Source organism: Alosa pseudoharengus, unplaced genomic scaffold (assembly GCF_046254945.1).
Source record: "Alosa pseudoharengus isolate Yale_2024_CS ecotype anadromous, Long Island Sound unplaced genomic scaffold, YU_APseudo_1.1 YU_APseudo_1.1_scf_17, whole genome shotgun sequence".
Taxonomy (NCBI): domain Eukaryota; kingdom Metazoa; phylum Chordata; class Actinopteri; order Clupeiformes; family Clupeidae; genus Alosa; species Alosa pseudoharengus.
Genome location: NW_027468640.1, coordinates 15482813 through 15507461, shown reverse-complemented (window position 1 = coordinate 15507461; position 24649 = coordinate 15482813). Strand labels below are relative to the sequence as shown.

General features: G+C 44.8%; 1 protein-coding gene across 2 annotated transcripts; it reads right to left on the bottom strand.

The window, feature by feature from the left end:
* On the bottom strand, positions 1 to 24640 carry dctn1a (dynactin 1a). Of its 2 annotated transcripts, XM_076288665.1 has the most exons (28): positions 24515 to 24640; positions 20483 to 20734; positions 19953 to 20034; positions 19447 to 19475; positions 17216 to 17365; positions 16671 to 16694; positions 15540 to 15737; positions 15166 to 15370; positions 14749 to 14827; positions 13944 to 14103; positions 13320 to 13424; positions 12689 to 12880; positions 12183 to 12299; positions 11725 to 11877; positions 10659 to 10819; positions 9830 to 9998; positions 9139 to 9207; positions 8742 to 8954; positions 7780 to 7941; positions 7318 to 7449; positions 6762 to 6887; positions 6214 to 6356; positions 5720 to 5886; positions 4768 to 4898; positions 3167 to 3359; positions 2157 to 2230; positions 1675 to 1764; positions 1 to 1375 (listed from the first exon to the last, which is right to left on the bottom strand). In XM_076288665.1, exons 2-28 carry the CDS (start codon positions 20708 to 20710, stop codon positions 1238 to 1240), a joined length of 3690 nt encoding a protein of 1229 aa, XP_076144780.1. In that variant the 5' UTR covers positions 20711 to 20734; positions 24515 to 24640; the 3' UTR covers positions 1 to 1237. The 2 variants fall into 2 exon arrangements, with proteins under 2 accessions (XP_076144780.1, XP_076144781.1); XM_076288666.1 differs by lacking the exon at positions 16671 to 16694.
* Positions 24641 to 24649: the final 9 nt, after the last annotated feature.

The window sequence follows — 24649 nt, the reverse complement described above, 5'->3', positions numbered from 1 at the left end:
GTGTTTTAATCAAGATATTTTTTTATTATTATTATTTTTCTTCTTCATCCAAATGAACAGTCAAAAGAGCAAAAAGAACAACATAGCATAGCAAACCAGGAAGAGGCCTTAATACAGACCTCTACACAAGGCCAATAGCTACCATTGCATCTTTTCTTTCCTTAGTTCCTTAAGTCTTTAGGTGAGCAACTGAAAGCCTACATGAGCCTAAATTATCTCCCCAGAATAATAATAATAATTAAAAACAAACAAACAAATAAACAAACAAAAACAAGCGTGGTGTGCTTAAGTCCTTAGCTGTAACTTGTTATGCATGTTACTATCAGACTACAGTTTTAACAGTAGAGAAAAGACTAAGTTAGTAGCAGGTCCAGTCCAGATTCGGTATGGACAGTCAAGTGCTTCCTGGACACTACTGGGCATACAAACTTTGCACAAAAGCAAAACAGGCAGTGGTATAATAAATAGAGCAGCAGTGCATCAGTTTGGTCCTCACTGCTGTCCTACATAAATACCAAACATAATTTCCCAACCATTTCAGAAGAAAAACAAAAAAACAAAATGGATATTACGGTGCGGGTACAACGTGTTTCGTAACTACGGTGCTTTCCCACCTGCCAATACCTCTCCTCCACTTAAGCCATCTGTCCTTCATAGCGATGTTTACATAAAGAGACCAAAGAGAAAGGGAAATTTACACACAACAGGGGTGAGGCTTTAAAAAAAAAATTGCATCTGTAGAAAACCTGATAAGAATTGAGCAGTTGGTGCTTTTGGTTTTGGGGGGTGGAGTGTGGGTGTAGTGTTAAGGAAGTATACCTTGTGGTGCCGTGAATGTGTCTGTAGATTTGACATATTTTGACTGCATTACGTAAACATGCGAGTTGGTTTGAACTGTGTTTCAGTTGGACGACACAACACTGTGTTCAAGTGTCTGCATTCTGAGAACAGAACAGTCTAAAAAGTGTAGAAAATCTTGGAAAAATTATACTGTATAGCTCTTTGGCTTGGACATGGGATTCCATAGACCTGCTATTGTCTCATAGCATTTCCTGAGTGAGCTGACAGGAATTATGGGAAAAAAATATGTGGCTGTGGTGAGAGTAAGGCAGGGAAGTAGTGTGGAAGTCAGGATTGGAGTGAGCTTTTGGAAGGGGGGGGGGGGTTGGTATCTAATACTGCCCTCTGATTGGAGGAGAGTGCTGCTACTGGCGAGCGCGGGCCAATGGGGCGGCACTTAGGTCATGAGGAGGCGGTGCACTTGCTGCAGCTGCTGCTGTGATAGGACGAGACTGTGGGAGCGTTCCTGACCGCGGGCGCACGGGATCAACACCTTCCCCACCAGCACCGTGCCACTCTTACTCTCGTCCTTCGCCTGGGAGAGAGAGAGAGAGAGAGAGAGGGGGATGGAGAGAGGGAGGGAGAGAGAGCAAGGGGGGAGAGGAAGAGAGAGAAAATGAGCAGAAAGAGGGAGACAGAAACAAACAGACAAAGCAATCGAGGAGTTAATCACTGAGGAAGTGTGGGCCGGGTGGACAGTGTTGGGGTATATAATGGAGTAGGACGTCAAGTCCATCATCTTATTTATGGGATTCATCTAGTCAGTAGAACAGCTGACATGTTTGAGGTGTGTGTGTGTGTGTGTGTGTGTGTGTGAATTATTTCATTACTCACCTTAACGAAAGGAGAAGAGGGGAAGGTGGCAAAGTCAGAGGGCACCCGAGCCCCTGGTTGCTTGGATACGACATGCTCCGCCACCTCACCCTGAGAGAATGAGGGAGAGAGCAACAGCAAGACAGAGAGAGAGAGAGAGAGAGAGAGAGAGAGAGAGAGAAAGAGAGAGAGAGAGAGAGAGAGAGAGAGAGAGAGATAAAGATGAATGTGAGGAATCCTCCACTGATGATGCTTACATAACATACAACCAATCTACAAGATTTGTATTTTTATATCAAAATGATCATGCCTTTTTTTATATCAAAATGATCATGCCTTTTTTTTATATCAAAATGATCATGCCTTTTTTTTATATCAAAATGATCATGCCTTTGGTGATGCCTGTTTATTTAGTACCTCTCTTAGAGTGTGTGTGCATCTGTGAACATGTGTCTCTCTGGGTGAATATGTTTGTTTGTTTGTTTGTTAGTGGAATGTCTCACCTTGAGTTTGTCCAGAGCGTCGCTTAGGGACTGCAGCCGAGCTGTCTGTTCCAGCAACTGGGCACTGGGACTGACTGTGAGACACAAACACGCACCATAATAATGTATATATTCATAAATGTATGTGTTATTTAGCACATGTTGTACCATGAAGGAGGGCTGTTACTGATCCCGGGTACAACATGTTGTGTGCTTGCGACTGCCACCAGCCAATTGTGCATGTTTGTTGTATCCCACGACATGTTGTGTAATGCTAAATAGCCTCGGTTGTTGATCAGCCACTGTGGGGACATCCCCTATACCCGTTACACGAGGTATTTAACATGTGTTTGTCTAATATATATTACATTTTGCTGCAGTTGGCAAGATTTTTTTGATCATATTCACTGAAACCAACACTATGCTCCGACAGAACAACATAAAACCCACACTTCCACCTCCACCGAGAGCCTGTTAATTGTTTTGCAAAAATCCACAGCTCCCGGTTCTTCTGGTCCAATCAGAGCAGGGCTGTGTGCGATCCGACTGTCAATCACAGTCTGGTGCACACTGAAGAGCACAAACTCGATGAGAGGGTGCTCGGTGGTAGTGGGGGAGGGGCATGAGAGTTGTAAACATTCAAAATGTTGGCTAAGTCCCCTCAATCTGTCAGACTTGCCAACTGCAGCTTTAAGTTAACACAGTTCAATACTAGTTCAATATTTCAAAGACGCTCGAGCGTTCCAGTATGTTGGGTTCTTCAACAGAAAACAATAAACTCGAAATAAAGGCGAATTATCGATCAGCAAACAACATTCTGACCAATTAAATTCTCAAAGTGCATCGGCTTATAGACCAATCAGAATGTATTTTGTGACGTATCGTGCAGATCTGGTAACCCGTGCAAACCATTGATGAAATAAGACAACAGAAAAAAGCAGGAGGCAATATTAACTTCTCTCTCTCTCTCTCTCTACTATACACACACACACGTATAAAAAATATTCAATCGCTGGTCTAGGTGACTCCACCTGAGGTTTTGCCGGTGATGTCCACCACCCTGACATCGGCGCTCATCTTGAGCAGGTTGCTGAGGAGCAAGTCGGTCTTGCGGTAGAGGGAGCCGGAGGCTGCATCCGGGGGCACGCCCTCCTTGGGCACCCCTGACATCTTTGGCACGGTCAGAGGGGGCAACGAGGCCAGCTGGGCGCGCATCCTCTCCGCCTGAGGACACACACACACACACACACACACACACACACACACACACACACACACACACACACACACACACACACACACACACACACACACACACACACAAAACACACACACAAAACACACACAAAACACACACAAATAATGGAATAAAAATATGGATGAAGGCAGCAAGGTAGGGCATACACACACACACACACACACACACATTACAGTTTACATAAACTTAAAGCAGTGTGCTTCACACAAATGTGTCAGGTGAGCCCACAATCCAGAGTACAAGATAAACACGAGGGCAGCAGAGTTTAGCACTGAACTGGAACAGAGAAATGCAAAAACACTGCGTGAAGGGCCAGCGAGGTGCGAAAACGCATTTCCTACATTAGGCTACTGCTGTGATAACCCTGATAGGATGCTACCTTGTCCCAGTGCATTTAGCTGCCAAATGCATGCATTTCTAATATTAGAAATGTCTTAATGGCAGTAGGCTATACGTATTTAAAATTCTCCAACAGTATCTAATAGTTTCTATATGGATGTGTTTGCCACGTTTTGCGACTTTGGAAAAAAGAAAAAAACTCTAGCCAAAGTAGGCTAATCTAAAATTAGTTTAAAATCAAAAAGTTGTCAGGTTTAGCACAGCAACCACACACATTATTCATTACCCAAACAGTGGACACTATTATACTTTTCAGTAGCCTAGTTATTTTATTTTGTTTTGGTTATAGTTATTTTGTTGTAGGCCTATTGGTTGTATTGACTGATGTGCCCATAACAAACGTCGCTGGTTGTGCGGGCTCATGCTTGCTTGCGCTGACTTGTAACATGGAGCCTATAGTAGGCTACCCTCGGAGTGGAGAGGTGGGGTGTTGGCTAACATCTGTTGATGTGGAGGAAGGTCTTTTTTGTCCCAAAGTGCATGAAACATCCGAGTTCAAAATCCCCCTGGTAACCTTTTCTTACATATCCGTATTACTACACCTTCTCAGACGAAGCACTGGTCAATTTAGATGGCTAAAAATATTTTGGCAAGGCTTGCTGTTGTACGAGCAGTTTAACTCAAACTAGCCTACTATTCCATAAGTGCTTTCAGTGCAAATACTCAAACTAGCTCTCCTGCTTACATGCTACAGACTGAACTCTCTACTGCATTATACTCAACTTCCCATCATGCAATATGCCCATGAACCCTACTAATTCACACTGTTCACAGTCTATTGTGTTGATGCTGCATTTATGCTACGAAATTGTAATTAATTCATTAACCTGTTGTAATTGCTACTACTTATGCTACTAAATTGTAATTAATTAATTAACCCGTTATTGTAATTAAGTACCGGTATAAATGGGTTTTGACATTTTTTCAGTGTTCTCCTATGGAGTGTGCGTTCCCTGTTGGTGTGTGTCTTCAGACCTTGAGGCGGTTGTTGTCGTTCTTGAGGTGTTTGATGGCGAGCCTCTGGGCGTCGATCTGTTGCCTGAGGAGTGGACTGTCCACCACCTGCAGGGATCCTGCGCCAGCCACCATACTGGCCGCTACGGCGCCTAGACACACACACACACACACACACACACACACACACACACACACACACACACACACACACACACACACACACACACACACACACACACACACACACACACACACACACACACACACACACAAAACACACACAAATAATGGAATAAAAATATGGATGAAGGCAGCAAGGTAGGGCATTAGGGCATACACACACACACACACACACACACACACACACACACACACACACACACATTACAGTTTACATAAACTTAAAGCAGTGTGCTTCACACAAATGTGTCAGGTGAGCCCACAATCCAGAGTACAAGATAAACACGAGGGCAGCAGAGTTTAGCACTGAACTGGAACAGAGAAATGCAAAAACACTGCGTGAAGGGCCAGCGAGGTGCGAAAACGCATTTCCTACATTAGGCTACTGCTGTGATAACCCTGATAGGATGCTACCTTGTCCCAGTGCATTTAGCTATCAAATGCATGCATTTCTAATATTAGAAATGTCTTAATGGCACACACACACACACACACACACACACACACACACACACACACACACACACACACACACACACACACACACACACACACACACACACACACACACACACACACACACACACACACACACACACACACACACACACTTCAATTCAGGCAACTGCTTTGCTCACTCTTCAAGTACATCATGAAATGAGGTCCTTTATTGACACAGAAACATTTAAAACATGATCAGACCTGCAGATGGATTGGTGTGTGTGTGTGTGTGTGTGTGTGTGTGTGTGTGTGTGTGTGTGTGTGTGTGTGCATGTGGCATGTGACTCACTGGTTGAGGTTCCCGTGACGATGGAAGCGATGCCGGAAGCGGGGGGTGGGCGAAGCCCCTCGATGGTCATGCGTGACTGGTTGCCAAGACGCTGCTTCAACTCTGCCTTCTCGGACTCCAGCTGGTCAATGTCGGCCTGAAGGGCGTCCATCGTCTCCTCAAACTCCCTGAGAACACACACGTACGTACACACGGGAGAACAGCAGACACACAGACACACACACATTAGAATGTATACTCAAACACGAAATTCCAGCACACACAGTACAATGCTACAAGCTCACAAAAGTCTATCTGTTCAATTCCATGGACCAATTCCTATCTGTGGTCGTGGTCAGTCATCCTTCATCCATACATTCCTGCCAAATGCAGTCATTCATTCATTCACTGAACTGTAAAGTAAAATCTATTCCTGTTGCCTGTATAATTTAGCATAATTTAGTGTGTGTGTGTGTGTGTGTGTGTGTGTGTGTGTGCCTGCTGTTCTCCCGTACTTCTCCTTCTTCTTGAGCAGAGTGAGGGTCTCGTCCAGACGTGTCTGGATCTTCTCCACTCGTTCGTCCGCGTCTTTAGTGGACGTGTCCAGCTTCTTCTCCAGCAGACTCAGGCGCACACTGGCCTCACTCAACTCCTCACCCTGAGAAAGAGAGAGAGAGAGAGAGAGAGAGAGAGAGAGAGAGAGAGAGAGAGAGAGAGAGAGAGAGAGAGAGATTTAGACAGTGTACATTTTGTTGTGTTTTATGGTGCCTCTGATGTTTTGTAGATTTGTGTACTTGACAGTAGTCTGCCTTGCGTATTTGATAGTAACTTGATCTCGGGAGTCTTTACTGGTTGATACCTAATGGCCTAGAATATACTATGTTTGTTTATGTGCATGTGTGTATGTGTATATATGTATGTTCGTGTGTGTATGTATATATATATATATATATATATATATATATATATATATATATATATATATATATATATATATATATATATATATATATATATATATATATATATGTATATATATGTGTATGTTTATGTGTGTGTGTACCTTGATCTTGAGGCTCTTCTTGAGCTCCTTAATGACGGTCTCTCGGTCCTCCAGCTTGAGGCCCAGGCCCTCTGCGTCGGTCAGTTCTGCCCTGAGTGCAGCAGCGCGGGCCTCCACTGGGGGAGTCTGCACACATACAGATCACATGCTAATGCTAACTTGCTCCCTTCCCATTCATAAACAACCACATCAAGTTAGCCTAAATGCTAATGCTAACTTGCTCACTTCCCATTCATAAACAACCACATCAAGTTAGCCTAAATGCTAATTTACACATTACCTAGTATGTGCTAACATGCACCTTCACTGGTGGAAAATACACACAGCCAGAGCCATACAGATCACATGCTAATGATAATTTCCTATTCATAAATGACAGTATCAAGTTAGCCTAAATGCTAATGTGAACATTCATGCAGCAACATAAGTATATTTACTATATATTCCTGTAATAATTCAATATAACAAGTGTTGAGATTGCGTGAGTTTGTGACATGGGCTTACACATTTCAGTATGTGTGTGTGTGTGTGTGTGTGTTTGTCTGCTTGGACTCACAGGGCGTTGGGGCTTATCGGAGTCGTACTCTCCCTCCTGCATGGCGGTGGCCATCTTGTTCATGGTGGCGATGACTGCGCTGCAAGACTGGCGCAAGCACTCAGGGGCATTCAAGCCATGGGCACCATACACCTGCACGCACGCGCACACACACACACACACACACACATTATATGTTAAAAACACACAGTTGTGTAAACACAAGACACACACATAAGCAGACAGCAAACTTGGTATGGTTCCCTCTGAAGTTGGCATGTGTATGTTGTCAAGCATGTTTACATATACAAGTCTGTACTTTGGCAGTCTTGTGTGCGTGTGCGTGTCCGTGTGTGCGTGCATATGGATCTGTAAGTCAGAATAGGTTTGTGCCGGTGTGTGTGGGGGGATGTAATTTGCATGGGTGTGTGTGTTTGAATGAACTTGCCTATATGCGTGAGAATGAGTGTGTGAGTATAGTACCTGCTCAACGGCTTTGAAGGCTTCATCCTCCAGTTTGACTGCAGGCAGGCCCTCCTGCTCAGCTAGTGGCGCCACCATCTGGGCACCAGACGCCGCTACCTCCTGCAGCACGGCCACAACCCGAGTCAGGTTCTTCCTGCAGTCAGCCAGCGTCTCTGACACCTGAATGGAACACACACACACACACACACACACATTAGTGCACGCATAAAGTATACACAAACACACGTGTACCGGTACCCGTGAGCACGCGCGCGCGTGTACACACACACACACACACACACACACACACACACACACACACACACACACACACACACACACACACACACACACACACACACACACACACACACACACACACACACACACACACACACACACACACACACACACACACACACACACACACACACACACACACACACACACACACACACACACACACACACACACACACACACACACACACACACACACACAAACACACAGGGCTAAGCTAGACCAGGCACGTAACCGAAGCGTTCCGTTCGCGTTGCGTCTGCTGCAACAATTAGCTTCCACTGTAATCAATGGAAGTAGCTAGCTAGACGTGATAGTGACGCGTACGTTCGAAAAAAACAGACCAATCTTCTAAAATGGATTTTACGCGTCACGAACGGAACGCTTCAGTTATGCGCCTGCTGTAGCTTTCCTGACACACACACACACACTCACAAGATTGCAAAAAGTGATAAAAAAAAACATTGATAGTAGTGCACAATGATTAGATTCCCAAAGGTTATTACTATGTAACTAAACTGGTACCATGGGAATGACCAACACACACAGAGCCTCTACATGACACATTGCCTGCTGTGGGAATGCAAGTTCAGCAGCCGACAGACTCCTTACTGATCTATAGAACAGTGGCTCTCGCTACACCAAAAAAAAGCAATGTGGGCTTAGGTGTGGCCCTCTACCTGCTGAGGGAAGGCCAGTGCGGTGGGTATCCCGGGCGCGTCTGTGCCGGGCATCCTCCGGCGGATCTTCTTGCAGAACTGGCGGATGTCGCCGCAGGACGTGTCCAGGTCCTTCAGCAGGACGCTCAGATCTGCCTTGTCCTGGCCGGCCTGCAGGAACGCGCGCAGCCGGCCCACCTCCACTCCCATGCAGTCCAGTGCACTCTGGGTAAACTGGGGTCAAAGGGCAACAGGATGGCAATGTTTATGTTTGTCTGTTACCACACTATTGGCTCACACTTTATTTGGATGATCCTTTGTAGACTATCTACAGATGGTCAGATCATAAGCAAAGTATGGTTTAGAATAGGTTACATATACAGGACAATAGCATGACTATGAAGCCCAGGTGTGTTACCTTGATGTGATCAGCCAGCTGGGTGGTGCAGTCCTCTGGCTGCTCAGTCAAGTGGATGCTGTACAGTTGCTGTGAATGGGAACAGGACACTTTCATCAGACACGGTTGCCATAGTAACACTGTTGTCATAGTACCACTGTTGGCACTCATGGAAAGTACATGACAGCTATGACGGTATCCAAAGACGTTCAAACATGCATTTAAAGTTAACAGTTAAAGTTGATAAAAGTTGGTATTTAGAAGACACTTTTATCCAAAAGCAACATGGAATCGCAACGGAAAACGTTGGTAAAAGTGTAGAATGAGTATGTAACATGCGCAGCGCTGTCTAAGCATGTGGGGGATATGTTAGTGGCCTGCCACTTTGTGTGCTGATGTGTAAATCTGCAAAATACTATAATACAGTATGCTAAACCTTGGAATGCAGTAATATGTGTTCTAAAAGTGAATATATAGTATGCATAGGTACAGTAGTATGCTGTTTATGTCTGATAGTATCAGATAGCCTTGGTGAGAGAATAGTGTGGTGACATAGTATGCAATGTACAGTTTAAGCAGCTGGTAGTACGGACTTTGTGAGGGATGCCCATCATGAGCATATTGCATGCCTGCTTAAGTATCTGGTGGTATTTTATGGGCTTTGTGAGTACAGAACAGTGTATGCAGTATGAAGCACGCCTGTTTTAAGTACCTGGTAGTATTTAATGGCCTTTGTGAGGGGCTCGACCTGCACGGTCTCGTCCAGCTGGTCCTTGTGCAGCAGGTCGATGAGGAAGTCCAGCGAGCGCTCGTGCACGCTCATCTCAGAGTACAGAGTCCCAATGCGCTTATACACCTCCACGCTGCACTGACTCAACGCCCTGACACAGAGAAAGGGAGGAGAGAGACAAGGGTGAAAGGAGAGAGAGGTTGATATGTTGAAAAATCAGGGAGGTGAGTAATTGGTGTGTGTGTGTGTGTAGATAGATAGATAGATAGATACTTTATTGATCCCCAGGGGAAATTCAAGGTCACAGTAGCATACAGACAACACACACACACACACACACACATTCACTAACAGCAGAAAGTAATTAAAAGTATATAATATAAAAACACAACTAAGCAATAAGGACAGTAGAAGATAAATATATACTAAATACTAGATATACTAAAATACAAATGATACTAAATAACACAATTCTAAAAAAACAGTATCCACATAGTGGGTGATTAATCAAACAAGATGCGCTTGCAATGACTGAGGCAGGGACTGAGCCTGTGATTCTCTGTGCATAAGGTAAGGTAAGGTGCTCTGTGCGAATTAGTGTCATGGTGATGGTGCAAATGAGTAAGTCAAACAGTGCAACAGTGCAAGAATAAAGTCTATATATCTATATATATAACTATATTAAGGAAGGTGTGTGTGTAGCATGGAGCCTGCATTAGGCTCTGGGAGTAGAACTAGGATTATGCTTCAGTGTGTGTGTGTGTGTGTGTGTGTGTGTGTGTGTGTGTGTGTGTGTGTGTGTGTGACATACTGCTCGTATTTGTGCAGCGTGGCCTGCAGCAGGCTGAGGGAGTAGACCAGGCCCGAGGCGAAGCTGAGCTGCTCTCCGGGGGACCCCCTGAGGCCCACGCGCTCCCCACTGCTCCCGCTCACATCGAACTTCTCCTGCGCCTGCTTACTGATCAGCTCCGCCTACACACACCAGCACACACACACACACACACACACACACACACACACACACACACACACGAGCGCACACACACACACACCAGCACACACACACACACACACACACACACACACGAGCACACACACACAAGCACACACACACACGGGCGAGCGCACACACACACACACACACACACGAGCGCGCACACACACACGAGCGCGCACACACACACGAGCGCGCACACACACACGAGCGCGCACACACACACACACACACACACACACACACACACACACGAGCACACACAAACACACACACAAACACACACACACACAGTCAGTGCCACTGATAGGGTACGTCAGTTTGGTAGGAAAAATATCTGTCTGTTTGGGAGGGGGGGGGGGCAAATACATAATTTCTGAGAGATGGTCTAAGGTATGAGCTACACCAGGCGCGTAACTGAAGCGCTCCGTTCGCGACGCGTAAAATCCATTTTAGAATTATTTTTTCTGAATGTACGCCCCACTGTCACGTCTGGTGTAGCTACTTCCATTGATTATAATGGAAGCTAATTGTTGCAGCAGACGCAACGCGAACGGAACGCTTCAGTTACGCGCCTGGTGTAGCTCAGCCCTTAGAGTTCAATTTGGGGGTTGCAGTGTCTCCAAAAAGCTAAATGCATGAAGACAAAACTATTGCGTCTTTGTCGACACACAGAGAAACATACACAGAGGCTCACACAGAGGTAAACACACACACACACACACACACACACACATACTGTAACACACACACACACACACACAAACACACACACACACACACTGTAACACACACACACACACACACACACACACACACACACACACACACACACACACACACACACACACACACACACACACACACACACACACACACACACCTTGCAGATGAGGCGTGGGATGAGCAGCAGCACCAGGATGCAGTCGTGGTCGCCGCCGTGACGCAGGAAGGAGTCGGGCATGAAGGAGGTCAACATGGACACCTGCCTGTTGGCCTGGCCCACCTCCATCTTCCTCAGCTCCATCTCGATGGCCTGCACACGGGCACACACACACACACACACACGCACACACACACACACACACACACACACGACAATATACATTACACACAACAGTAAAGCTCTTTACTAAGGAAAGTTGATCTTGTGCAAGAAATTCTTTGGAACATTCAGGATAAAGGTCTCCTGAATGCTATTTCTCCTTTTGTAAGTCGTTTTGGATAAAAGCGTCTGCAAAAATGAATAAAAGTAAAAGTCAAGATAAAGGAGAGGAGGTAAATTGATAAAGGAGAGGAGAGGCCTGGCAAGGAGAGGAGAGAGGAAAAGAGTGAACCCACCTTGGCGTAGGCTTTGGTCTCGGCGAACTTGATCTTGAAGTCAAAGAGCTCAGCAGGAGGCTGCTGGAGCTGCTCTGCTGTTGCGTTCTGCTGATTGGTCAGCTCCTGATTCACTTCCTGTTTACACACACACACACAAACAAAGACATGATTAAAAAGGGAAGTGGACACGCACGCATGTGTGTGTGTGTGTGTGTGTGTGTGTGTGTGTGTGTGTGTGCGCGTGGTGTGTTATCATACAGTACCTTGCAGTACTTATTGATGGCCTGTTGGTTGCATGTGTGTGTGTGTGTGTGTGTGTGTCGTCCATACCTGCAGGTGCGTGGTGAGGTCGCGGTACTTGTTGATGGCCTGCTGGTTGCATGTGTGTGTGTGTGTGTGTGTGGTCCATACCTGCAGGTGCGTGGTGAGGTCGCGGTACTTGTTGATGGCCTGCTGGTTGCATGTGTGTGTGTGTATGTGTGTGTATGTGTGTGTGTGTGTGTGTGTGTGTGTGTGGTCCATACCTGCAGGTGCGTGGTGAGGTCGCGGTACTTGTTGATGGTCTGCTGGTAGTCGGCGACGGTCTCCTGGGCGGCCTCCACCCTCTTGTGGGCCTCGCGGACGCGGGCGCCGGCCAGGTCCAGCTGCTCCCGCAGCTCCAGCTCCGTCTCGCGAGCGTTCTCCTGCAGCTCGTCGTTCATCTCGTTAATGGCCTCCTGCACAGGGTCCAAACGCCCACACAGAGCACACGTCAGTGCAGCAGAACCAGGGCATCGGGCAGATAATAATATTTATTTATATAGTTATGCTACCTCGACTAATGTGCATTATAAACATGACTATGGGGTAGCAAAGATTGTGAAGAGGACTGATTTCATGTAAAGTTGTTAAGTGTATGCTACGTGTGTTTTTAAGCGTTATATTATGTCTGCAGATCTGTGTGTGTGTGTTGCTGTCGGTCTAGTTGTATGTATGTGTATATATATATATATATATATATATGTATATGCTACATGTGTTTTTAAGCGTTATATTATGTCTGCATCTGTGTGTGTGTGTGTGTGTGTGTGTGTGTGTGTGTGTGTGTGTGTGTGTGTAGTTGTTGGTATAGTTGTATATCTGCAGCTGTGTGTGTGTTTGTGTGTAATAACTCACCAGGTCACTGACGGTCTCCCTCAGCTCTCTGACCTTCTCCTCAAGGTCCAAATTCCTCTCAGTCAGAGTCTCCACCATCTCCTCTGCTCCCAGCGCTGCATCCACCTGTCAATCAAACAAAACACATACACATCCACAAATGAGAACCACAACCAAGTCTATTACACTAATGACTAATACTGATCTATTACACTGATGACTAATACTGATCTATTACACTGATGACTAATACTGATCTATTACACTGATGACTAATACTGATCTATAACACTGATGAGTCTGCGCTATGCAAGTCTCTGGTCCTTCAGTGGCCACAACAGGTTAGGGTTTTACTAGGGCTGTCAATATTACACGTTAATTGCCGTGATTAATTTAGAAATACATAACACTTTACAAAATATTAACGCAGTTCAATATGTCTTTTAAGAAGCTTTAGTCTTTAGGGGGGAATTTTGTTTTTTTTTGTATCGTGATTAATCTAGATGAATTAATTTAATTTTCTTTAATCGTTTGATAGCCCTATATTTTACACTTATTGGTTTCATTAGACTCTGCTAACTATGTGTGTGTGTGTGTGTGTGTGTGTGTGTGTGTGTGTGTGTGTGTGTGTGTGTGTGTTCTGACCTGTTCCTTCAGCTCATCTATAGTAGCCTCGGCATGCTTCATCTCCTCCACCAGCTTGTCCTTGTGCGTGCGCAGAGTGTCCAGCTCAGTGTTCTTCTTCTCCATCTGCTTCTGCAGCTTCACGTGCTCCTGCTTCTCAGAGGCAGACAGGTCTCGCATCCTACACACACACGCACACACACACACACACAAGAATGTGAGGGAGCACTTTATCATGGGTATGTGGTGGTGCAAAGAGTCAACACACACATCTGGTATCGCATGTGATCTGCTGCAGGAGTTAGGAATTGAAAGCGTTATCCTGGATCAGGGTTTCTCTATGCCCCTACACTCACTCATTCACTCTCACCCATACTCATGCTTTCACTCTATCCCTCTTTTACTCTACCGCTCTTTCACTCTACCACTCTTTCACTCTCTCACCCTCACACTTTCACTTTCACCCTCACTCTACCACTGTCTCACTCGTTCACTCTACCACTCTCACTCTTTCACTCTACCACACTTTCACTTTCACCCTCACTCTACCACTGTCTCACTCTCACTCGTTCACTCTACCACTCTCACTCGTTCACTCTACCACTCTCACTCTTTCACTCTACCACTCTTTCACTTTCACCCTCACTCCTTCACTCTACCACTGTCTCACCCTTACACTTTCACTCTACCGCACTTTCACTCTACCTCACACTCACCCTCATTCTTTCTCTCCCTCACCCTCAATCTACCACTTTTACTCCACCACTCTTTCAGTGTCTCACAGACAAATCCAGCAGGATAGTTGAGGAGTAGCCTGGTTCCTCACCTGACCAGAGCATCCTTCAGCCGGCTGTTCTGCTCCTCCAGTTGCTTGACATGGTAACTGGACGCAGCACCATCCGAGCCTACGAGAGAGAGCGGGGACCTATGAGTAAGTGTGTGTGTGTGTGTGTGTGTGTGTGTGAGAAGAGTGAAGGCTAGTGGGTATGCAAGCACATTAACAGCCCCATAGCTGGTGGTGCAGGGCAAGAATGTGTCTGCTCGTTTTACATTGCTAATCTATTTCACGACTAAATCAACAATACATCTTGAACATGTATTTATTCTGCTCTGATCTCCAGATCCATGGCATGAATAAAACTGTGGGTGTGTGGGTGTGTGTGTGTGTCCCTTTCTCCTTGATCGAATACCTGAGGATGCCCAGGTCACTGATGAAAATAAAAGTGTGTGTGTGTGTGTGTACCTTTCTCCTCGATCTCGTGCTTGAGGATCTCCAGGTCCATAGTGAGCTCGTCCACCTTCTCCTTGAGGCCCTCCACCTCCGCCTGCAGGGACTCGGCCCTCTCCTCGGCCATCTCCTTGTCCAGCGTGGCCATCTCGATGGCGTCTGCCGTGTCCGCCATCTCCTCCATGTAACGGTCTTTCGCCTCCAGGGCATCACGTGCTTCCTGGAGAGAGAGAGAGAGAGAGAAAGGGAGAGTCAGAGAGAGATGTGTGTGTGTGTGTGTACATCTCTCTACCGTCTTGGCATCTTTGAGCTGCTTCTGCAGGTCGTTCTGCTGCTCCTGCATCTTTACACGTGTGTGTGTGTGTGTGTGTGTGTGTACGTCTCTCTACCTTCTTGGCCTCCTTGAGCTGCTTCTGCAGCTCGTTCTGCTGCTCCTGCATCTTGTTCTTCCACTCCTGCAGCTGCTCCAGCTGGATCTTGTGCTTCTCCAGCTCCTTCAGCTTGGCCTTGTCCTCCTGACGCTTCAGCTTCAGCGTCTCCAGCTTCTCCTCCAGGTCCTTCACCTGGCCACGCAGGGACTCCTCCTCCTGACGGGGAGAGAGGGATGAAGAGAGGGGGGGTGGAGGGAGATGGCACATGAGGGAGAGAGAAAGAGGGAGGAAGCGAAAGGAAGAGATAGAGGAACAGGGGGAGAGAAAGGTGAAGGTGGAAAAGTGTAGAAGAGAAGAAGGAGATGAAGAAGATATAGAGGGAAAAGACAGGAAGAGTGCAGAAAGAGAAAGGAAGAGAAGGGAGAGATAGAGAGAGATTGTAATGGAAGAAAGAGGAGGGATAAAGAAAGAAAAAGAAAGAGTTGGCATGAAGGGAGGGGAAGGGGGTGATCCATTCATTAAAGAGCACTGCACTGGATCAGAACAGGTGGTCTGGAGAGCATTTCCATACACTCAAATACCGGCTGGCCAGGGGATAGTGGGGGGGAACAGCTGATGTGAAACACACACCCTCACACCCTTAGTCTTAGTCACTCACACACACACGCTTTTGTTGTGTGCATGAAACACTCCACATGCACGTGAACAGACAAACCCAAACATGCACAGCAACACACACACACACACACACACACACACACACACACACACACACACACACACACACACACACACACACACACACACACACACACACACACACACACACACACACACACACACACACACACACACACACACACACACACACACACACACACACACACACACACACACACACACACACACACACACACACACACACACACACACACACAGCCTTGTCTTCTGTAACAGAACATGCTTCCCAACACCCAGGTGTGTTAATTAAAACTCAAATCAGTGGAGAGAGAGAGAGAGAAAGAGAGAAGAGAGAAAAAGAGAGATTTTCAGGAGAGCATACGCAGTAAGAGTGGTGATAACTGCTTTCAAACATTGTGCACTGCAGACCCGGTTCACTCATGCAGGTGGTCTATATTACAACCCTACCTGTTTAGACAACAGAGGCTCCCCCTGGAAGGGTTAAGGTATCGGTGAGACATGGGGCTAGGGCAACTAAGTAAGTGTGTGCACATGGCTTATACAAAAAACATTCTTGAATTACCTTTACTAATCAAATCGGGTATCGTACCATTTTAAATTAGAACAACTTTCTAGTGATGGGAAATTGTGCAACACTTTTGTAAAGGACAATTAATACAATAAAACAAGTTCACAGCACACACAGTCTGAACTTAGCAAGGACTGCTTATAACAACAGCAGTCATTAATACCCAATGTCTGTATCTACATTAATATGTAGAGTTCAGGAAGGTTGATCAAGGAATTGAGAATCAATATTTGTACCTGTACATGGATGCATTTACCTTTAATTTCAGACTTTGATAAAGATAATATAGATACAAGTATGTGCTTGTGCGCGTTTGTGTACATTGGTCATGTGTGCAGATATGGGTGTGTGTATTGTGTGCTTAGGGCTTGAAGGAAGTGTTGTTGGAAGTGTGTGTGTGTGTGTGTGTGTGTGTTGGACAAACCTTGCTGCTTGTGGCTGTAGGCGGGGCACCAGAGGGAGCAGGCGTGCCCCCAGGAGTGGGCACCACCGGAGCTCCCAGTGCAGTCTGGGAAGGTGCGGCCGGCTCATTCTCCAACAGAGTGGAGCTTCTCCGAGCAGCCTGGGATGGAGTCTGAGAGAGAGAGAGAGAGAGAGAGAGAGAAAGTAAGAGAGAGAGGACAGAGAGAGAGAGATAGAGAGAGAGAGGAAGAGAAAAGAAGAGAGAGAAGAGAGAAAGAGAGGGAGAGAGAGAGGACAGAAAGGGAGAGAGAAAGGGAGAGGGAGAGAGATAGAGAGAGAGAGAGAGAGAGAGAGAGAGAGAGAGAGAGAGAGAGAGAGAGAGAGAGAGAGAGAGAGAGAATGTGAATGGTTGTAACCAGTCTTGACTTATGTTCCGTAAGTGTTCAGCAATGCTAAATTGAGATGGTGCAGTCCAGGTTTAACCACTACCTTAGTGACGCCTTAGCGATATAAATATAAACCTCTGAAAGGCCCAATAGTGCCATAACACCAACCTATTCCACTCACCCAACACGTGCAAGAGACTCAACACTGGTGAAAAACTCTCCCTTTAACACCATGGTGAAATCCTGAGACGGGAGCGCTACACAGTGTGCTTTAAAAGGGACTCGTTTGGTTAAGTTATCTGAAGGAATGCCTAAATTGAACATTACATTAGTATGTTAAGCACTGAGTGCAGCTGCTCCCCTCGGGACAGTTTTGGTACGCTCTTCTGGACTGAAGAAAACTGTTCACTAAAGGGAGGGGAAAAGGGGGGGATTGGGACATACCATTATGAGGGAGGGGAGGGAGCTGGCGGAGGTGAGACGGCCTGGAGTTGTCCACTGTTCTTTCACGATAGACACTCTTTGTTAGTTCTCAACATGTGTATTCACAGAGTAAATAATCACCCCAGCTTTTGTACAAATCTACTATGAAACTTCACACTCCTAATAGTGGTGCAAGGCTTTATATTAACACCCAAACTTAAAAAGTGTTTTTCCCCCATTATTTTCAAAAAAGCATAAATACTTAAATTATTGTTTGTTTAAAAGTAAACTCCTCTTGTGTAGTACTCGTGAGACTGTTTAAGGATAACTTATGTGCAGAAGGGAGTGCATGCATGCGTTGAGGGATGAGGGGGTTCCATGCTACATTTCCCAGCCTGCTTTGCGGCCACACAATCGCTCACCTTGGTGTGCCGGACCGCTGACTGAGGGATGAAGGGAAGGTTTTTTTTCGGAAAGGAAAGGCAGAGAGCACACACAGGAAGACAGACAGACAGACAGGTAGATAGACAGACAGGTATTTAGGCAAGACATACAGTAGACAGACAGGTAGGATTGAGATAGACAGGAGAACCACTCATAACAGGAGCAGGAGAAGATACAGAGAGGCACACACAGAAAGGGTTAGAAAGGGTTAGTAGCCCTGTACAATGAATAGGAAAAACTGGGTCATCTAAATCCCATAGGGGGCGAATATTATACACTATAAGGGTCAGGTAAGGATAGGGAACAAAGGACCCAACATTCCTGCCACTGTCCTTCTACCTTCTCATTTCATTGGTGTATTTCCCCCATATTTGAAACAATGTTACCATAATAAATATTCCCAGTTTGCATCTGACAAAATTCACATGAAAGTGAAAAAGACTTGAAGCTTGTACAAGGTTACAATCTTGACAGGACAAATGCAAAACAACAGTCCACCCATAACTCCAGGGAGCTATTGTACACTGTCCCAAACAAAGAAGTGAGATAATGCATCCAATGGAGCAAGCTGAACAAGGTGAAAGTGTATGAAGAAACCAAGATCCTCTAGATCTTTAAAAGAGGATACAAAGACAACAGCCATGAAATTAAAGATGACAGTCATAAACACAAACGAACCAACAAGTGGAGCATCCATTCTGAGCTAGTCAAACCAAAAAGAGAGTGGATTCTGAAGGAATGACAATGTGCATGAAACAGCTTAGCCAAGACCCAGACTCAGACGAGTGCACACACACACACACACACACACACACACACAGAGATACCGGTACCTTCCTAACTGATGGCGTCTTTTGTCCACATAGGCAAGAGAAAAATTAACGGGAGACACAAAAACACAACACACGGTTAAGCTACCCGTCTCAATTCCATTTCTAGTCAGGGTTCCTTAGCTGGAGTTGGGTTGGAAGGTCAAATGAAAACAAAGAAGTGTGTTTACCTGCTTGCCTACTTTGGGAGTCTCTGGCTCTGGAAAAAAAGAAAAAGACAAAAGGAAAACAATGACACACACTGCAAAAGTCCAGGTCCAGATCCAAGCAGTGTACCAGATCCAGCTAGGCTTGCACTCTAGCTTTCATTTAAAGCTGTTTATTTGACATGTGATATGTGGTCATGTCCACAGTCTGTATACAACACAAGTTCATAACCTTAGCATCGGGAGAGTCTTGTTTGTTTATTTTGTTTGTTTAATTTAAGGCCATTTCAGCAACTAAGGCTATTTAATGGCCAGAACAGTTTTTTTTTAATCTATACTAGTAAGATATTCTAAAACCTTCAAAGGTGGGACCTTACTCCACAGTTATGGAATTTTGGTGATAAAATTGTTGTCTTTTGGTTTTCAAGGCAGGGCGAGAGTCTAGTTAAGTTAACTCAAGAGTAAGTGGTAAACCTTCTAATAGGTGCCCCCCCCCCCAGCTATCTGTTTGTGGAAGAACAGACTCTCACCTTTCTTGGGCAGCTTGGCAATGCCAGAGTCAGGGGTCTCTGGGGAGGTGGCAGAGCTTCCACCCTCATCCAGCATTTGAATCTGAGAGAGAAATCACATCTCTTTCCATACCAGTCCTGCACAACAGTGGCACCTCAACATTGCTTATTTTTCTTGATGATGATAACTAAAATCCAGGTCTCACTGAACGTTAAGAAACCATATGAACACTCACACATGTACTTGTACACAATCCCCTAACACACACACACACACACACACACACACACACACACACACACACACACACACACACACACACACACACACACACACACACACACACACACACACACACACACACACACACACACACACACACACACACACACACACACACACACACACACACATTAATATAAGCTTTTTCAACTTACTTGGCTAAGTATGTTTCTACTTATCTGGCTAAGTATGGGGACATGGCCTAAGTCGCTTTTGGACAAAAGCGTCTGCCAAATACCATAGCCATAACCTGGGGGAGTGTGCTCACCTGCGACTGCCGCACAAAAATGCCGTGGTTCTCCTCACAGGTGAAGTAGCGCTTGCCCTGCACGGTGCCATCATTCTTGCCCCTGGCTTCGTCCAGGATGACGCCCACCCACTTGCCCGTGGCGAAGAGCGTGGCACCCACATATGCCACCGTGCCGCGCTCACCCTTGCCAATCACCTCCACCCGCGAGCCCACCTTGGCCGGCTTGCCTCCTCCGTCCGAACTCATGCTGCTGAGGACGCTGCTGCTGAGCTAGGGGTGGGGTGGGGTGGAGGGGGGGGGGGTTACAGGAGAAGAGACAAGGCAAGCATGAAGGTGAATTCAGACATCGTCACAAATCACTCGTTGCCTCCAAAGTTGACGGTTTAACTTTGTTGCTTGTCACGCCATTTTGCTTTGCCAATGGTTACACTGCCTGCAACCGCTGTAATCGCAATGCTGAATTTCATTAACATTCCATGATGTTTTATTGCTATCCATCACTGGATTGTTTGTCAGTTGCTAAAATTAAGGGGCACCCCATGCAAATGGGTTTAGATTACTGGTTAAATTTTGGTTATTTTATGAATAACTGGACCAGTCTTTCACCACTCTGTATTGATGGGACTGCTACACGCTTCCTACTTCCACACTAATGTTGCAAGTTGATACATTTGCCTTTCCAGACCACAATCCCATCAAACACGGAGCTGGAAGAAACAGGCCGGAGAAGTGAGGCTAAGAAATGACGGCACAATAGCAGGATGTGGAGGTGGGGTGGGGCAGGACAGCTATACATAGCTATGCAACAGCTATACCAACTGTTTGACAATGTTAAACTGTAGGCCTAGCATATAGCAAGTAGTATAACATGTTGCAAGCATATAGCAAGTTTCAAGGCCTAGCCTAGGCTATATGTTGCATTTTTACCCACTTGTCACAACTTTCTATAAACTTTCCAGGCTTGTAATAATTAATTTAAACAAGTATTTGAATACTGAGCATGATAAATAGAATTTACAGATGCTATGCTGTAAAATAATCTCTGATGTGTTGTGATTAGGGCTGTCAATCGATTAAAAAATGTATCTAATTAATTACATACTCTGTGATTAATTAATCTAAATTAATCGCATATATAATTTTTGCTGTGAAAGTATTTTAAATATTTAAATTCAAATGAATCATTGAATAATCAGCATTAGTGACATTAAAGTTCAAAAACTCTTTTATTATTATTTTCACTGTTCAAATAAAAGTTTTTTTTTCACATACAAGGCATTTCAGGCCACAGATATAACCTAGGGGACACAATGAAAATGAATTAACACTCCCCTCAATGTCAACACTTATTTCTTTGCATTGATGTGCGACTATAGAATTTATGAACTCCGGTGATATGCAAATTCCTTGCTGCAGACATTGCAGAGGACTTTATTTTCAACACTTTATTTTTTATCAACATCATCAGGCCATTTTTTTAAAAGTAAATGTTCTAATCAATGATCCAGGCAGCACGTTTTCTTCTCTCTCCTTCATTTTACAGTCTGACTAGAACTGCTCGGGGTCAAAGGTCATACGGAATCGATTAATCTGCCCTAATTTTTTTAATCAGTTATTTTTTCTCAAATTAATTAATCGAAATTAATCAGTTATTTTGACAGCCCTAGTTGTGATGTATAAATGCATGGCCCAGCATTCTTATGGAGATTCAAAAGTCCGAGATGGAGGAGGTCTGTGTTCTCTGATCCATCATTTCTACAAGCTGACTCACAGAATGGGAATGAGAGGCTACAGATAAATGTGGATTTATAACTGTACTACTAAGTACCCGTATCTGTTGAAAGATCTCTAACCTGGACAATGTGTTGCAGTCATATATGCCTGCCACCAACTAGGTTGATTGAGTCACAACATCCCAAGAGGGAGAAAGGATTTAGGCTTTTTTTTTTTTTTTTTTTTAGTATATCAACCCTCTTCTCCGGCAACCACCCAACTTTTGCTGGCTGATGGAGAAATGGTGACACATTCATAGTCATATGCCTCCTCAGAGAAGACCTCTTAGGCTGTCTTACAACGAGCTCCACTGTTTCTGAGTAAGGAGCCCTAGTCACGATGGAGCTTAAGACCAACAAATAAAATTAGAACCATGTTGCAATCATATCCTGCAGGCTGAATCACATGTCTGGTCTATGGGAAAGAGAGAGAGAGGGAATAATTCTGCCTCATTTCCCCCAATCTAAGAGTAGATAGAGATAGATTAATTCCCACTATTCCAAGAAGAAGAATTTGACAGATTAAGCCAACATTAAGCCAGATGAATGACAGCCAGTGAGTTAGGGTTGTTGAGAAAATAAATGCAACACAAAAGGAGAGTTTAGTTGCTGGATGCTTGATCGCTGGGAAACCGCAGGAGAAAAACACATGTTTGCTTGTCTCTGCAGTGTTCAGCTGTATCAGTTATCAGTTCTGGACCAGCGGTTGGTGCAGTCATCGGCTTTTCGCTACCATCAGCAAAAGGAAGATAGTAGGCTACATAGCTTTACAGAAATCCAGGCACTTGGCAGGCTACTTCCGCGGAGAACTTGTGAGAACACCGCTACACCAACACAGAAACTGCGCAAACCACAGCATAATGTCGCGGCCGCGGTGAGTGCTTTACTAATCTCATTCTCTTACTTAGGCTATAAGTAAACTATGCCTAAGATGTATATCAGTGTGAATTGATCAGTATGAGAATGGCTTTTTTCTCCCTTAATAATAGCAATGCAAAAATGTCCCTGTTTTGACGAATACAAATATTCTCGTGAATCATTCACGCTACCAGACAATTAGGACTAGCAGTTAACACTTTCATGATGTCCAAATGGCCATCCTAACGCCACGAAGTTATCGATAAGTTATTTAACGGTAACGTTACTGCACTGATTCACAAAAAGACAACAAAGGTGACAAAGTTGCTTCATGACACTTACCCTAGGGCTGTACGAGTGCCTCCTTGACATCGACATGTTGCTTTTCTATATTATTTTAATAGTATGACAGTAGTCGCTTTGCAACCCTCGCCTTTAACACGCTCGACATAGAGGGAGGGGGCATTTATGGTGATGGTGATCTTCACGTTACGTTACTGACAATGCCCATGGCAACCAGTTCCAGTGATGGAATGGGTAGCGTTGCTTTTCGGTGCTCGTGCATCATTCACTAACATTACAGGGCTAGTGTCACTATCAACGATACAAGTTATCTACAGTAGCTAGCTGCTAATAAAGCTAAAAACAATCAACAAAACAGACACATTTAAGCACACTGATGAATTTGACAGAGAATGTAAGGTAAGTTAAGGCTTCGTGCATATTTGAAAGGCTAACGTCACTGAATGGTGACAAATTACTCTATTTTAAACTCAACATGGAATTTGTGCAGCTTTTGAATTGACGATAGGCGACTCAACCTCAGCAGCTAACATTGTCTGCAACTAAAGGAGTGGCCCCCGCACAATAATCTAACGTTAGCTAACTGTATAAATCTATGGCTAACTGTTAGCTAGTGATAACGGATTTATAATGGATTAACGTTGCAATTGATTAGTTAAGGAGAGCATTGTTGCTCTTCAAAACGTTTCAACATGTGCCTTAGCTTCTATATTCCCAATAGCTTCTAGACTTCAACAGTATTTTCTGCCATGCCTTTGTAAAAACAATCAGTCAGCAAGTTCCCTGTTTTTAGCATACCAGCTAACATTAATGTGAGGCTGACTGTCAAGGTAGTCCCCAAGCTAACGTTAGTTGACGCTACACCTGAACGATAGTATCATTATATCATAACGTTATGCCCTAAAAGAGGTTGTGAAACGTTATATCTCGTTTGACATTACATGCTGTAAAATGGAGATGACCACCATGACATTAGCCTTTTATGTTAACACTGGTTGTTATCGTAGACTAGACACTTTTTTGTTTAGCTAGTAAGCTAACAAGCTAATTAAGATTCATCTAGCTAACTTTATCAGATTACTGAAATGCAACAACACAATAAATGTCTGGAACATACCTGCTAACACAGTCTGTCTTTTAAAGGTGTTTCCCTTTACGAGTATGTTTACCCGTGGATTTTATCTGCAAAAACCATACGCCCTTTTTAAGTCAAAAGACAGCTCGCCCTGATGCCGACTACCGTTTTGTCAAC